The 17,281-nt window shown below is 37.0% G+C and overlaps 1 protein-coding gene across 1 annotated transcript in view; it reads right to left on the minus strand.

Moving 5' to 3' along the window:
• ABCB11 (ATP binding cassette subfamily B member 11) overlaps positions 1–17,281 on the minus strand; it is an 80,309-nt gene that overhangs the window by 41,818 nt on the left and 21,210 nt on the right. Inside the window, exons 7-13 of the mRNA XM_090280521.1 lie at positions 17,011–17,182; positions 13,309–13,433; positions 11,062–11,236; positions 5,754–5,867; positions 4,197–4,307; positions 2,104–2,229; positions 508–711 (exon numbers count right to left, since the gene is read on the minus strand). Of these exons, the coding sequence (XP_090136647.1) occupies positions 508–711; positions 2,104–2,229; positions 4,197–4,307; positions 5,754–5,867; positions 11,062–11,236; positions 13,309–13,433; positions 17,011–17,182 (1,027 nt within the window). The remainder of the gene's footprint in view (positions 1–507; positions 712–2,103; positions 2,230–4,196; positions 4,308–5,753; positions 5,868–11,061; positions 11,237–13,308; positions 13,434–17,010; positions 17,183–17,281) is intronic.

Raw genomic sequence — 17,281 nt, forward strand, 5'->3', positions numbered from 1 at the left:
ATATGTTTTAATTAGTAATAACTCTTCTTTGACTTAGCTAACCCTTAGCTGCAAAATCCATATAATATGGAATTAGTTTTGCTGTCATTGTTGCCTAAAATGAAGATAAGGGAGGAATTTTTCAATATGTAGGATACAGTACTGAGGACACATATTAGCTGCCTAAGCACAGGAAAATTAAATGACAATGGGAGATATCAAAAGAGCATTATGCAAGTTATTGCCACATAAATTTATCATCTGCTTAGATAAATGCTTAATAGAAAGAATAGAGAAACTGTATCTGTGTCAAAGGAAGCTTTTAAAAAACAGTTTCCCAGTTTGGTAGACTTTTAATAGATTAGTAACATGGTTTCAAACAAAGGGGAAAACTCATGGTACATTTCTAGGCATGAAACTAAAATATGTCAGTAGAAATTAATAATTTAGGATTCAAATGAAAAGAAAGACATATCGCAGGGCTTGTTCTCCTCCTGGATTTCCCTCTGGAATGGAGGCGAGGGTTACCTGCGGGAGCTCCATGATGAAGTTGTAAGCATTAGCTTCCTTGGCAGCTCGAACTATGTCTTCCATAGTCGCCTCTTCTCTGCCATAACGAATGTTCTCTGCGATGGTGGTGGAGAAGAGCACAGGCTCTTGCTCCACAATCCCAATCTGAGCTCGAAGCCACTGAATGTTAAGAGAGCGGATGTCATGGCCATCCAAAGTCACCTAGAGAACAAGAGCACAACATCACATGTCTTGGAATCCTTCAGGGTTCTGAATCACAATACGATGTTGTACTTCACAAGTGGGGAGAAAAAATAGAAACCAACAAGACTGTAACAGAAATAATTCCTTAGAATGTGATCTCTTAAGTAAGAATGATTGACACTATGTAACTGAAGTAAAATATAGCTGTAGGACAATTCATTGTAGAAACACAGATGATGTAAAGGTGACTTAATGTAACAAGACTGGCAAAAGGTTTTAATTTCTCAGTAAAGCGGAGAGTCAGTTACTCACTGTACTTTTAATATTTTTACTTGTGACCTAAAATGGACTTCAAGAGATGCAATGAAAATAAGCAAGGATCCCTATCTTGTGTACATGTTTTATAATAAATCTTAATTTCTGGCCAGATTCACCAATTACCACTTTGCTATTAAACAGCAATTGAAACTGTAAGTGGGATGAGAACATTAAAATCACCATTAGCAAAAAATATAAAAACCTTACGTCAAGAAGCCATGATTTTTACGTATTCATAGTATAGTTATGCAGGTATGTGGCAAAAAGGTATCCAAGCAGAGAATGAAATGTCAGTGACAAAGGAAAATTCTGGTTTCTTTGCCATGTTAGTATAACTGTACATGTACTATAGAGAACACATTACATTGAAGTCTTTAATATGTACTCAAATGATTCCATCCCAAAGCATTAAGGAGGCGTTGACAAGAATGATTTAGAGAATGAAAAGCCTTTGGCATCCAGCGAAACTGGGTTCAAATCAGGGCCAAGGCTCAGTCTCCTCTGACTCTTTTTCTACGTTTGTAAAATGATATTTACCTTTTGTAATCATTGTGACAATAAGTAACCATTTTACTACGTACTTGAATAATGGTATATGATAGAAATTATTAATATTTATATTCTTAGTTTCAGTCTATGTTTAAAATCAAGTAAACATACAGAAAAAAAGACTAAGTAGCTTCTGAAATTGTGTAATGTTTTTTTTACACCTAACTTCTCAAAGCAGTAATCAAGAGCTGTTCTCTGTTAATTCTGGCCATGTAAGCTTTCCTATACTTAGCATTTGAAGACCTTCAGTAAAGCAATAATTCCATTATAATACAAAGAAATAAATGAAAACCATAGTTCACTGAAGAGCCTGCAGTACTGCTTTGAATGTATCTGCACAGTCAGTTCCATCACTCAGTGAACAGACTGGTTCTTCAGTGAACACAGTCATGCAGGGAATCAGTGCAGCGAAGGAAAAAATCATTGAGTTGGTACGCATGTGTCAGGATGGTCTAGTGTATGCTAGGCCTTTGTGCTTGAGTACGTCATCACCATTTGCACTCTCCCATCCCCTGTATTGAGAAGCATCTGGAAGACACACACCATGCCTTCACTGGGGTCGTAGAATCGCTGAATGAGCTGCAGGGCTGTGCTCTTCCCAGCTCCACTGGATCCTACCACAGCTGTCATTTCCCCTGATTTGATGGTCATGCTGAGGTTATTTAAAATCTGCAGGGAAGAGAAAAAAACAACGTTCAGATTGTTGGCTATACGGCTACAAGTTAGGGTGCTTAGTGAGAACACTGTGTTGTTTACTTACGTCCTGTAAGCAATACCCACGGATATCCATGAATAAGCTGAAAATTAGTCAGCAGTGCCTAGGATGAGGTTTTAGCATTTAGCACATTACTTATTATTTAGAAGATAGCTGTGGCCAACAAATAAAATGATGTGTGGTTAACACTTGAAGTTAATCAACCATGCCCACTTTTAAATGTTCCAGAATTTAACTTGAAACATTTCTGACATACTAGAATACTTCAAGAAGAAGACTGTCCCAATTAGTTAAGGGAAGAAAACCATTACGTTAGAAATATACTACTAATCTACTGATCACATATTAATAATAAACCAGTTTGCAAAATTTAAGCTGTCATTCACTCGTATTGTGTGTGAACATATTATTTGAATGAATAACTTTAACAACTGTTTGTGGTGTGTTTGCTGGGTACAAAGCTCGGTTTAAGGTAGAGACTGAATGCTGCTGAGTCTAGAATGAGATGAACAAAAAGCTAATGCAAAACCATCTGTTGAATATTTTCACCAATTCAGTGGTGATTTTTATACTTACTATGTAGAGGTGGTTTGGGATCCTCTGTGTGACGAAATCTCACATGTCTTTCATTTCACACTAGAGGGTCAGGTTTACAGATTCTCACTTAGTGGACTGCAATCCTCTCCCCGCCCCACCCCAAGGCAGGCAGGAGTTCAGTGTGCTGCTTCTCCTTTTTTTTCTTTTTTTTTTTGTCATTATAGTCTCAGTACATTGTGGCACCCAGCAAGGCTAGCACATACTCGTGGTATGCATGAAGAATATTTACAGTTCTAAGTAAGAAGATTTTATTAAAACAAACTGTTGGTATTGGGAACAGAAAGTAAAACAGGAGTGAAATAACTGTTTCAGTTTAATTGGCATTTGTTTAACAGCTATTATGTGCTGGTTCTGAACAAATATTATAAAGGATGTTTTTAGCCATCCCTTCAAAGATCTTTACTGAGCAAATTCTACCTTGTGATTTATATTTCGTGAAGTACTTTCACATATAACAACTGATGTTCACATGCATATGTAATATATAACATTAATCAAAATAAATTTCATAAATATGATTGTAATATATATGTACTTATGCTTTACATATACATATGATGGGTGGATGCATGCATGGGTGTGTATTATAGATATGTGGTATCAAAATAAAGTTGCATGAAATTTAGTTTTGTGGGGATAACAGAAATATTATTAAGAAGGGGTGGCTAGAGATACTCTATTAAAAATGAGGAGTAAGTCTCATTTCAAAGCCAATTCATTCAGGGGAAGTAGATCCTAATTTTTCTGTAAATTGCCTTTAAAGATACTTGCTCAGTAGGTAGAGGAAAACTACATTTTCTTCCCCATGGGTGGCATATAAGCATATCATAAGATCACCTCTGCATGAGGGCTGATCTAGTGGCCCTGGTGAAACTACAGAAAGGAGGTAAACAACTGCAGGGACAGCAGCTTTCTTCTGTCTCTCCATTCCCTATCCGTTCTGAGTGTGCTGCCTTCTGCCGTGGCCAAGGAGGTGGTCGAACACAGCACACTTCTTCGTTGCTCTGATTGCCTTGCAGTTTAGAGCCTGTGGTTGCAATGAGAGGACCTGGCACACTCACGTCAACAGTGTCATAAAGTGGGCTTAACCAGAATGTGCTATCAGACTGTTCCCACCAGAAGAATTTGCACATTATTGTTAGCACAAAGGAATGTGGTTTGGTGCCTGAAAAATGACATGACATCCAAGGGCACTTCCAGAGAAACGTGCTTCTGTTCCATGTTACTGGAAATTGAGTCATGCTTCAGAAAAACAAACAATGTGTGGCTCTGGAAATGAATCATCAAAGAAGAAAATATTCCTGGGGAAAAGATTGGCACTTACCTTCACCTCTGGTCTGGAAGGATAGTGGAAGGACACATTATGGAATTCAATTTCACCTTTAACACGATCCAACTTGTAACCATCTTCTGACATGCAGTCAATAACAGGCTTCTGGAGTAGAATATAAAAGGGATATAGCAACAACATGTATTAGATGCATTTACAGTCCATCTCAGTTCGAATTTACTCATAAAGGAGAATAATAGCCAAGTAGAACATTGTAAAAAATACACTAAAGATAAGCTGCTTCCACATTAAATAATTACCAGTAATAGTAATAATACTACCATTTATTGAAATATTAATGAGACATTACTATATATTAATAGTATTGTGTTATGTTACATATATTAATACATATATGTTATATTGTATGTAAATATATAGTGTTTTCTGTACTATAATATATAAATATATAATATAATAATATATAACTAATAGATAATATAAAATATATCCAATTAATTTAAAATGATATACATCACATTAATTAATTTAATTATTTATTGTTATATTACTATGACATTATTATATAGAAATTTAATAATATAATATATACTGATGCACACTTAATATATTAGTAAGTGATATAAGATTATCATGTGTTATTATATTATTAAGATACCATGGAAAACAATGTACAAGGTGTTTTAGTATACTTTTTTCACTAATGTAATTATCACTATAACCTAATAAGACAGAATATATGTCCATTTTTTCATTTGAGGAAGTTGAGGAATCTCAGAGAGGTTTAGTATCTTGCCTAAGGACACAACTAGTCAACCAAGCTGAGGTCTAACTCTTGTGTATCTATTATAAATGATGATTAAAACCAACTGAATGTCTTCAGGTGGTGTCTTCAAACACTACAAACTTTCAATTGATGGGCTGAATCTCACCTCTGTTGTTGTTAGTAGTGAGCCTAATCTAGAAATTAACCACTCCAGTCAATCAGATAAGAGTGAAGGTCCTCTCTTGCTACCAAAACATGTCCATGTCAGCTTCTTTTCTCTTCCACACTAGTGAGAGAAATTCATTACCATGTCTCTACTTGAAGCTATAGTATAATCTATGTTATTCTTGGATCTCTAGTGAAAATAATAAAACAATTTTTAAATGTCTTAATTTTTTGAAACAGCTTCAGGGGGCTTTTAGACCATCATCTTAGTTGAGTATATAACAATCCAAGGATGAGGTGGAATTTGGATAGTTCAACAGGCCTGAGTGGTTCTCAACAATCTCTTTACATATCAATACATAAATCCCAAAAATATTAAACAGATAAATTGATGAGAAATTTTCTCAGGCAGGTTATATGCCTCTTAAATAGTTATGATTTAGAGAACCCACAAAGCAAGTCTGGATTTACAGGGCTTCTCATAGCCCAAAGCACTTTTTCAGAGAGAAAGAAGAACACCTTGCCATCTTCCCCTTCTGTTCTTGGATTTTTACTTTTTAGCTTGATTCAATAGATTACCCAGGGTGTAAGTTCCTCAAGAGTTTATTTCTCTTCCCACCCCAACCTATGAATGTCCTTCACTTTTGGCTTTAACATACCTGGTCTATTGTCTCAAAAATGCTGGTGGCTGCTGCCCGTCCAGTTGCAAAGGCTTCCAAACAAGAAGATGCATTGCCAAGATTTAAAGCTCCCACTATGACACTGAGGAATATCTGATGAGAAGAGATAAATACAGTTTTCATGTGTTTAGGGGCTATCCATGTGAACTCAGAGGTTTCAGTCAATGCAAAGTGGGTTAGAATAGTGACGTGATAATTTGAATCATTATATAAGTAGTCCTATAATGGTTTTTCTGGTTAAAGGGTCCTTGAAACAATAAAGACATTATGATTAGCTTGATTGTCCCAGAGACTGGTATGTGTAATATAGATCTACTATTGCTGCGACTAGAACACGAGTTATTAGGATAACTGCTGCTGCTACTACTAGTACTATACTATTACTAGCAATAATAACAATAATAATAAGGTATGTTTCCAAGTGCTATACATATATTACTTCACTTAATCCTTACAAAAGATGTGTATGGAAACAGAGGTGTATGGAGGTTACCCAACTTAACATATGTCATGACATATATTTATATTAAGTGGTAGAGCAATATCTAAACCCAGACTCATGACTGACATCCTGTCTCCCCCTCAGGCTCATCTGCTGGAGGCTGCATGCAGGTGAAGTGCTAAGGTTCCTGTGCAGAGCTGGGGAAGCTGTCCTTGACTCACCAACCCAGCCGTCTCATTAGGTTAGGTAAAGGCTACCTGATGATGACTAGATATTCCTACCAAGCAGCACTCTGTTTTTATCAGTGCTGGTTAAAAGAAAGAGGCAATGAGGCAATTCCTCACATTGGATTCTAGGAAGAGCACAGGACTCCTTCTTTCCACCCTTTGAACCACAGAATGATTGCTAGTCTCATGACTCACATGAATGATGTTTCAGTGGCCACCACCTATCGGGGACTATAGTTATCTGCTGAGCTAAAGAATGACTTTCGCATGAACGCCATCTTTCTCAGGTAATCAAATGATCTTACTCTATGATGGTTTCCATGAGCTGGATTCTTCCCAGAATCCATCTCCACTCTCTTTCTTCCTTGTGGCTGGATCATGGGGCTTCTCAGAGCCTTCCAGCCTTTTCCCTCCCTCTTCAGTAACCTCTCTATTCCACACATCAGGATTATGTGAGCCAGCCTCCTTTCGACTTCTCCCTGAATTCCCTACTCTATGCATGGGGACAAACATTATCTCTTCGTCTGTCTTTCTTCTTTCTTTTCCTTGTTCATGGCAGGTAGTTTCTTCCATGGACAGATTACTTAATCTTTCAAGCCCCAATTTCTCTATCTCCAACACAGGGATAATGACAGCATGTACCTCATGGGATTGTTATGAGCATTAAATGAGATGATGCATGTAAAGGTGATTAATCCAGTAATTTTAGTGTAATTTGGGTTAGGACCACTTCATCTGAAGCCTTCCTACCTGAGCAAAGGAAGCCTTATACATGTCCTAGATCAGGGGTCAGTAAACATTTTCTGTAAATAGCCAGGGAGTAAATATTTTAGGCTTTTCAGGCCACATGGGCTTTGGAGCAATTACTCAACTCCACTATCTAATATAAAAGCAGCCACAGACAATATTAAACAAATGGCTGTGGCTATGTTCCCATAAAACTTTTTTACAAAAACAGGCATGAGGCTGGCTTTAGCTCGCAGGCCATGGTTTGCTGACCCCTGGTCTAGACTGACTCACAAGGGTCCTAAACTGAAGTTAGGAGTCAAGTCCTTGCTGAGCCAGGCTTTGAAAGCATTTTGTCATGCAAAGGTCTTATTCAGGGTTCGTAGGAGAAGAAGACAGGGGCGAGCACCTAACAGCTCACAATAGCTAGCACACATCCCAACAGACCATCATTTCTCACTCCAAATACCGCTCGTTAGCCCTGTGGACAATAGTGTGAGAAAAGGGAAGGCAAGAAGGACCACTGGGAAACTATCTGTGGGGGTGCTGTGCTGAAGTAAAGGGGATCTGTGACCTCTTGAAAGATAGATCAGAGGCAGGAAGATAGTGGTTCATGGCTCAGGCCCCAGAGTCACAGAAACTTGAGTTCAATTTTTACTCCATACTACCTGGCAAATATTTCTCAACCTCATGTCTCCATTTCATTTTTAAGTGGCAGTATAATGACATCAATTACATAATAAAGTTGCATTACATATGGTAATATTATTAAATACCTCATTCAGTGCTTCACATCTTGTATACACTGAATAATGTTCCTCTCTAGTACTGCTATTATTTTTTATTGTCGAGTCCTAAAACTTAAGAGGGAAATGAAAGAGCAGCCTTCTGCATCATTCAGTTCCCTTTCATCTTTTTTTCTAATAAATCACAGAGTATGATTCTTGTCTGGGTACAAGGAATGCTAATTATAGTCATTTATGTGAACTACTTACCATTTATGCCCAATTACCATGAAGCCAATAATGATTTTGTGCATCACAAAATGCATTAGATTAACCTAATTGTTAATTAGTTTAGTGGATTAAAACATTCAGCTCAGGCGTACTGCTACTTCATAGTTTGCTGTTCAGAAGTATGGCCAAAAAGGTGCATGCATGCATGAGTGAAAGAGAGCGAGGGAAGGGGAAAGAGAAAGAAGGGGGGTGAGGGGAGAGAGAATAATCAATGATTATACTGTGAAAGGATGTCTTCCACCTTCCCAAAGAAAAATTTCTTGAGATGTAAGAGGAGGCTTGCAGGAAGAGGTTAGGAGTAAAATGTGAGTTAATAATTGATGACTAATACAGGATATATAGTCAATAATATTGTAATGACTACAGGTGGAGCCAGGTGGGTGCTGCAAATATTGACAGGAACACTTTGTAAAGTTTATGATAGTCTGGCCACTATACTGTACACCTGTATACTAATACCTAATAATGTTGAACATATATTGTAATTGAAAAAATAAAATTTTTTAAAACTGAAAGAAAATGACTATAATGTTAGAAACACATAGTATCCTATGTCTGCACATAGTAAATACTCAAGAAATATTAATTGAGAGAATGAATTATTTACAGAAGGTATAGAGTAGCCCACAATCCAACTGGTGGGAAACTTAAAGGTGAGAATTGTTAAATTAATTAAACAGGAGGTGATTAGAAGGAGGTGGCTTTAATGCTTTAGTAGCCTACAGCAGGAAACAGAAACCTAAGTCTGAAATTCCTCAAGGTTAAGAAATCAAAACCTATGGACAGCCAATCACAAACAGCCAATTAGGTTTTTTCAATTATGGCAACTGCTTCAGCTATAACCAATCAAATACTTTCCTTGCTTTGCTTCAGCCTCTTCTCTATAAAAGTCTTTCACCTCACTTCTACCAGTGAAGCCCTTCTAACAACTTCTGTTTTGACACTGCCTGCTTGGTATTATTTTTGCTCAAATAAACTCCTAAAAGTTTTAATATACCATTTTTCTTCTAACATAACCATAAAACTGGATTCTTGCTAGAGAGATTTACTGAGGGTTTTGTTATTTAATTCAGTATTTCCAATTGGAGTCATATATTATTTAATTTTCAATTTACCAATTCATTTTTTATTCAACTCTTATTTGTGCACATTTCTGTCCTCTTCTTGCAGGAGTGGAATAAAAGGAAGGATTTCTTTTCTCAATGCATGTACTTCTTCAGAATGAGCAGGTATAAGCAGCTGGGACTAAAATCAACTGGTATGTCTAGTTTGGTAAGTGCTGAAAGTTCTGAAGAGTCATTAGATCAATAAAGAAGAGACTTTATAGTCAGATTTTGGATCTGCAATATTTTCACTGGCTTTTCAAATATGCAAAGATATAGCAAAGTTAAGAATGTGGTTAAATTATGATAATGGTAACACTTTCCATCTACACCATCCCTTTAAGTTTATAAAACAGTTTAATATGCATTATCATATTTAATTTTTTGAAACAAAGTTCAAGTGATGCCAGCTGTTCATCTTGCAAAGAATAACTGAACTTTAAAACTCCTTCTTAGTGTACTATGCTCTTAATGAAATAAAATCAGTGGAGTAAAATGATTATGTTTTGACCTCTGATAATCTTTCCTATTTGCAAATAAAATTTACACTCAATTTCCTCCAGAAATATATTTACATTAAAGCAGTAAATCTCAAATCTCAGGCTTTTAACAAGCAAATTTTGGTATTTTGTTTTTGTTGTTGTTGTTTAAATGGTGCCTGTTCTACCTAGAATCTGAAACCAAAATATTTTATTTAAGAATTAATATAGTTAAATCAATACACTTAATTAAATAATTAATACACCAAATAAAACACACATTTTATGTTTTACCTCCTTGACCTCATAGACATTACTGTGTGATGGTGGGAAGGGGTGGGAACAAATGTGAATAAATGCAAATGTCCGATTTCATTAAAGTGCTCTGAAGGAAAAGTTCGGTAAGCCACAAGAGAAGAAAAGATTGGATGAGCATGGATGCCTGGCTGGGATTGTGCCATTCAGCTGAGAATCCGAACAATGACAAGAGGTCAGCTGTAATGAGAGGGGCCCTGATCTGAGGAGGAAAAGCCTTGGGAGAGTGAGTAGGAGAAATAGCTTTCCCTGACCACGCCACACCTGGTTAGGCTTCTAGTTACTATAAACATTCCCTGTCCTCTACTTTATAGCACATGTTACCATTTGTCATTATGCATTTACATGATTATTTATTTATTGCCTATCTTCCCTGCTAAACTATAAATTCCATCAGGAAAAAGATCACATTTCTTTTGCTCACTAGTAGGCATTCACTAATTAATTCTTGAAAGAAAATCTGAAAGGACACTGAAAATTAAAGCAGTCATGGTGTTAGCTATAGCATGGCAATATCACAAGCGACCAGTAAAATGTGTTTGTATTATCTGTTCAGTTGAGTATATTAATGGCTTGACATTTTAGTAATTCATTATGTTTCCACAAATATGTCCATTAGCACATATTTTATGCTATTATTAGGCTCAACTACATGAGCTGTTAATTTTTAGCTGAGCGATCACTGACTTTCAATTTTCATGGCATATTATCTTTTGGATTCAGAAAAATCATTGTTTTACAGCTATAAAACCTTAATTTAATTGAAAATCATTAAATCACTGGTGTCATCAATTCAAATGTTCAGCATCCCTTTACTATGAAAATGCATATGTATTGCTTGTTTCTACAGATGGACTCCATCCAATCATTGACACTTTCCTCCCTCAGACACTAAAGGAATAAACCAAATGCCTTAACTATGGACTTTTCTGTGATGCCAACAGTAAATGTTATATGAAGGTCATCAAGACCAAAGTACCTGGACAAGAGTTCCTGCTGAATATTCTCCATCGTCCAGGACGAGTCTGGAGCCGTACCAGAAGGCCAATGCATAACACAGGAAGATGAGACACCACATGAATCCAGTAAAGAATCCCATCACTATCCCTTTTCTAATTCCCCAGCGCTGGGCAAACACAAGATTTTTCTCATACCTGTGAAGAGAAAACATTTAAGTGTTTGTCATCAGCAGAAGTAGCAGCTCAAGTTCGAATGTTCCAAACAGACCATAATGCACTGGTTTTCCTCAATGACTATAGCACCCAAACACAGAGCAGCTTTAGGAAAAGAAAACAGCAACTTCTGTGTAGCTTGTTTAAACCTGGCAATGAAATGAGTTGAAGGGACGATGCCTAACAAAGCCTCATAGCTGATTACTTCCTGGAAGAGTAGAATAAGGTAAGCTTTGCCCTCAAGAGAAAAGAATTTTTCAGCACAAATATTGGAAATGAGGGATCCAGTACTATTTGTGCTTAAATTGTTTCATTAAGTCACATGACACACTTCTTATCAGAAAATGACGCAACTGTTCCCTCCCACTCCAGGTTTGAAACTAGTGTTTGCAGCAGCTCATCTCCATCTACTTACTCACCCATCTGCCTGATGACCAAGAATGCTCTGTTGTAACATGACAGGTCAGATTCACAGCCATGGGACATGGATAACTATGTGGAAATTCAATCCAAGCACTAAGCTTCAGTAATTCTATCATCTAGCCATCAATAGCGGGCACTGTCTTAAAGCTCAGGCATTCTCTAACTGCCTTCCTACATCTAAAAAAGTAAATTAATGGAGAATTCTTAACATTTCATGGGACAAAACTGAAGGTCTATCCTATATCTGTTACATTTTTAAAACATTTACACTGCTTGTTTTATTAACAATAGAAGATAATACCTTTCATAGTGGAGGAAATATGCTACTGAAATTTTTTATGAGAAATAAGATAACTCCATTCCACAAACCAAAATAAACAAACGACCCATAGACACAGACAAGAGTGTGGGGATGGCCAGAGGAAAGGTGGAGCAGGGACTGGGAGGAAGGGGGCAAAAAGAGAAAATGGGAACATCTACAATAGTGTCAACAATAAAAATAAATTTTAAAAAAAAGAGGCAAATGCAAAATAAATAAATTTAAAAAGAGGAGCCCTGGCTGATGTGGCTCAGCCGATTGATTGCCAGCCTGTGAACTGAAAGTTCACCAGTTCGATTCCCAGTCAGGGCACATGCATGGGTTGTGGGCCAGGTTCCCACTTGGTGGCGGGGGTGCTGCGAAGGCAACCAATTGATGTATATCTTACATATTGATTTTTCTCTCTCTCTCTTTCTCCTTCCCTTTCTCTATCTCTAAAAGTAAGTAAATAAAATCTTTAAAAAGAAAAAGAAAGAGGATAATTAAAGATTGTAAATCCTGCTCTCTTTTTTACTTGGTAAATGTGCTAGCAATTGAGAATGGCATCACCATACTAAATCTATAACACATGAAATAACAGTTTAATTAAGTTGGTGGTTATTTTATAAAATCGGTGCCTGACACATGTAAGCACTCAATAAATACTAGATAAATGAAAGAATTAGTAAAAACAATTATTTGATAACTGTGTTGTGTTGGTCACATAGGTTTTTATTTTCATTAAGAATTAATGGTCTATAATATAGCAATGCTAAATTATGGTTCATTAAATGGAAATCTGAGACCTCACAAAGAGTATGTAGTAGAGTAGCTGAATAAAACATGTTGAACAGCAAAATATCCAATAAAAATATGTGAAATTGCACTTCAGATCATGTAGGCTTCTCCTTAATGGCAGCACACAATGGTGTAGACTGGCACACAGCACAGTGAGTGACATACACCCTGCCAGAGCTTGAAATCAGTATCTAATCTAAGATGGCTTTCTAAAAAATTACCAACTCTAACCTCTTCAAAAACACATACCTAACCTGAGAGTCCTTATAGTGCTTTGATCAATCTCATTATTCTGCCAAACTACCTCTTGAACAAAAGTTCCCTTGGGGCAGCATAGACCAAGGCGAAACCGCCACTTTGTACAAAAAAATAGGGAAGCTTGAGGATAGTATGTGGATAAAGGAAATTCAGAAAAGTGACAGACATTTCTTTGTTTTATTTTTTATTTTATTGTAGTTTTCCATTACCATTTATTCCCCTCATACCCTCTTTCACCTCCAGCCCCGACCCCTGGCAGACATTTCAATTAACCAACCTTTCGACCTCTTTTTTCTCACCACCAAAAGCAGCCACTGTTCGAATGGATGAAATGACTTCGTCAGCCACTGACCCTGCTTTGGCATAGGCCTTCAATTCATGGTCAGTAAACTTAGACACACTCTAAAGTCCAAAGGAAGAAAATAAAATGTAAAGACCAGGTAATCAGGTAAGTCAGTCTGTCACTCAGTGATTCATTTAGGTGAGCGAACAGGCAGCACGGGTTAATACAAGACTAGGTTCTCCCTGAAACAGCGTTTGCTGAGGAAGAACATGGTCCAGGTTTGATCCATGCTAAGCCTCATCCACAACGGTTTGGTTGTTGACATATCAAAATGAATGCATTAAAAGTCAGCCTCAAAAGCCCTCATACAGAGTTAAGTCCCACATAGGGCATTCAGTGAGACCACAGTGTTTCAGTCATTACAGTAATGAAGTTTTCATGTCAAATCATGTCACATTTCATTGCCACTGGTCAAAGACATTGCACAATTCACAGACAGTCAGTGCAGGCATCATACTGGTTAGAAGGTAGAACGACAAGAGAGGTACTGAGCGTGCAAGGGCACGATGAGGCAGAGGTAATTCCGTAGGAGAAGGCTTCAGATGAATATTACACTATTTTCACTCAATCATAGGGGCTCAACTACCTTTGCTTTTTACAAAAGGAAATTAAAAGACAATGCACTTAATATTAAACAAGATACTTTTTCTAATATAAGACTTAGATTGAGTCCTAGCTCGAATTAACCACCAAAGAAATTTCTGCCACAGATGAAGAAACAAGAAGGAGAAAAATCCTGGCTGCTGTGGTTCACTGGATTGAACACTGGCCTGTGAACCAAAGGATCGCCAGGTCGATTCCCAGTCTGGGCACATGCCTGGGTTGCAGGTCAGGTCCCCTGTTGGGGGCACATGAGAAGCAACCACACATTGATGTTTCTCTCCCTCTCTTTCTCCCTCCCTTTTTCGCTCTCTAAAATAAATAAATAAAATCTTTTTAAAAAGTGGGGAGGGGAGGAAGCAAATATCGTGGAAGATCAACTCACTCAAGACCCCTAAAAAATATACAGTCCCACACTAAGGGGTTTATCTTTCAAATTTTTCCAAACTTTCAGCAGCAAAAACTTATCAAACAAAATCTTAAGCACAATTCTGAGATATAAAATAAGTGAAAGTATTTTATTACAACATGTTTATTTCACGGGTTCACATTTTATAAAACTTTTGTGAATCGAAAAGGCAACAGTAAGAAAAGTAAAAAGTGAGGCTCTTTTCAACCACATTAAAATTTGGGTGTCACGGAGGACACTGCAGTTTTCACCAGTCCTTTTCTAATTTATTTCACCTATTTGTACTGGCAGCATAGTAATGAAACAATCTAGTAACTGCGAATGCTATCGGTTTTTGTTGTAATGGCACATTAAATCATCTCAGGATTTTCAATTAAACTGACACGGAAGCTTCAGAAATGTCGACTGAGAAATATCTAACAATTGTTCATGTTTCTCATTGTAAGTATAAATGTCAAAGCAAACATACCCACAACCTCCAATAGGTCATACATTGCCCCTCCACCTTTTTTTTGGTCTTGCTTTTGAATTGAGCCTAGCAAAATTGCTTGTATCATTTTACACAATCATACACAGACTTAATTTCAAGAAGAAGGCAGTGCAGAGCCATCACATTGCTAATCAGTGACACACAGGAAGTTGAAATGGGAGCACTGAGACAAGAGAAACCGTGTTCTAAGCCTACCATGTATAGCAGGCCACGTTGTTGGTCTCCAGTATTTTAAAATGTGACCTATGGTTCATTAAAGTGTGCATATTAATTTACCATGGGTTTGAAGAAAGATTAAATGTATTTGGCAGGAAAAAAAAGCTGAATCAAATATTTGCAGAATCCCCAAATTTCCTTCGCAGAAACTGAGGCTTTTCTAGAGTGCAGCTGGAAAGCATTTGGCAGAAGTTTTTTACAAAGCTTGCACGGTATTGTGGACTGGAAAAAAACTAAAAGCTAATATTTTTTTTAGTAATTAATTCTGTGTTTGATGCTGGGCTTAGTGCATAAACTGGATTATGTCTTGAATCATCACAATGACGTTGAGAGGTATTATCCTTGTTTTGAAGATGGGGAAAAGGAAGTTTTGATGAGTTAAACATACCTTTCTTAAGCCAGGTGAAAGATCCAGGTGGTGACCTAGTTAAATGGAGTGAGCTCTTTGCTGTTGTCACTCTGTATTACCCAGGAAGCATTTGAATAATAGCACCAGTGGATTGTAGAGAATATTAGGTTGGCCAAAAAGTTCGTTTGGTTTTTTCCACAAGTTGGCTCTAGTAGTGTTTAATTGTCTTTAACTTCATTCAAAACAATTTTGTTTTGTTAGATCATATTGTGACAGTTGTCATATCAGTGTACATTTAAAAAACTTTTCAAAATTGGTGAATTTTTGTGCAGCTATTTTAATATTGAAGATAGAAGAAAATATGCAATATTTTTGGCATATTATGCTTTATTATTTCAAGAAAGGTAAAATGCAACTGAAACACACAAAAAAATATTTGTGCAGTGTATAGAGAAGGTGCTGTGACTGATCTAACATGTTAAAAGTGGTTTGCGAAGTTTCATGTTGGATATTTCTTGTTGGATGATGCTCCATGGTCAGGTAGACCAGTTGAAGTTCATAGCAATCAAATCGAGACATTAATTGAGAATAATCAACATTACACCACATGGGAAATAGCCAACATGCTCAAAATATCTAAACCAATAAAGTTACTGGTGAAAATGAAAAATGTGTCTTCTATGGAAATAACTATATGAACTTTTTGGCCAACCAATATTTTGCTAGAAAAATATCATCATGGTGATTGGTACTTGTTGTTCAATGTTGTGAGCTTTTCACTTGAATTCTACTCTCATTTATAGCAAATCATTAGTGTCCCTGCCCTGGACCTGCTAATTGTGGCTGCTCTAGAAGTAAGCTATAATAATTTTTCAATCCTTGGGAGTGTGTTTTAACTGGAATGATGCAAAATTTCTACTTCTACACTTTCTTGGCCTTCATACCTGGGGAATGGAGACTGACTGGGAAACTGCTCAGAATGAGCCAGGTAATCTCTCTGAAACTGACCAGATGGCATGGAGAGCAAGATTGTAACTACAGAAATCTCTTAGGTGCTGGTTTCTCATATGGGTATATTTATTGGGCCTTTCTGAGAGGAGCCCCTGAGCTTGGAAGACCAGGGAAGCAACAGGCTTTTTGAAGAGTGGGTGGACATTTGGCATCAGTCTCCCTTGAGTTTGAATTCTTTTCTGTCACTCACTGGCTGTGTAGTCCCAGACAAGTCCTTTTACCACTCTGAGTCTCCATTTCTTCTATTTAAATCGGCATAAATATTTTATAAGATTGTCATAAAGATTAGAAATAATGTGTATAAAATTCCTCATAGTGCCTGACATGATAGTAAATGCTTGGTAAATGTAGCTGTTATTGTTATTAATATAATATTTCTGTTATTAAAGTATCATTAATCCCTAATCTATGGAATGTTATTTGATACTGAGGAATAAACAGTCAAAATAGCGATGAAGATGTTGATCAATGATACTCAGCAGAAGGGACTCAAGCTTACATTTCTGGCTGTTTCTCAGAGCCAATGTCTTCCCATGGAGAAGAATGAGAAGACATTCTTACCAGTCCAATGATGGCTGCTCCAATCCCAATGAGAGGGCTGACAGAGATGATAACCAAGGTCAGCTTCCAACCTTGGTAAAACCCCAGCAGGAACCCGCAGATGCTCGTGGTCATGCGCTGAATGAAAATGGCCATTTGGTCAGCAATGGCATCATTGATTTTATTAATATCACTAGAAACAAGAGAGGCTTTGATCACTAAAATGGAATTTGGTCAACTTCAAATGTTTTACTGAGACATCTCAGTCTTTCTCTTATAAACACTCCAATCT

This window comes from Furipterus horrens, unplaced genomic scaffold (genome assembly GCF_987537825.1).
Source record: "Furipterus horrens unplaced genomic scaffold, mFurHor1.1.pri manual_scaffold_1, whole genome shotgun sequence".
NCBI lineage: Eukaryota > Metazoa > Chordata > Mammalia > Chiroptera > Furipteridae > Furipterus > Furipterus horrens.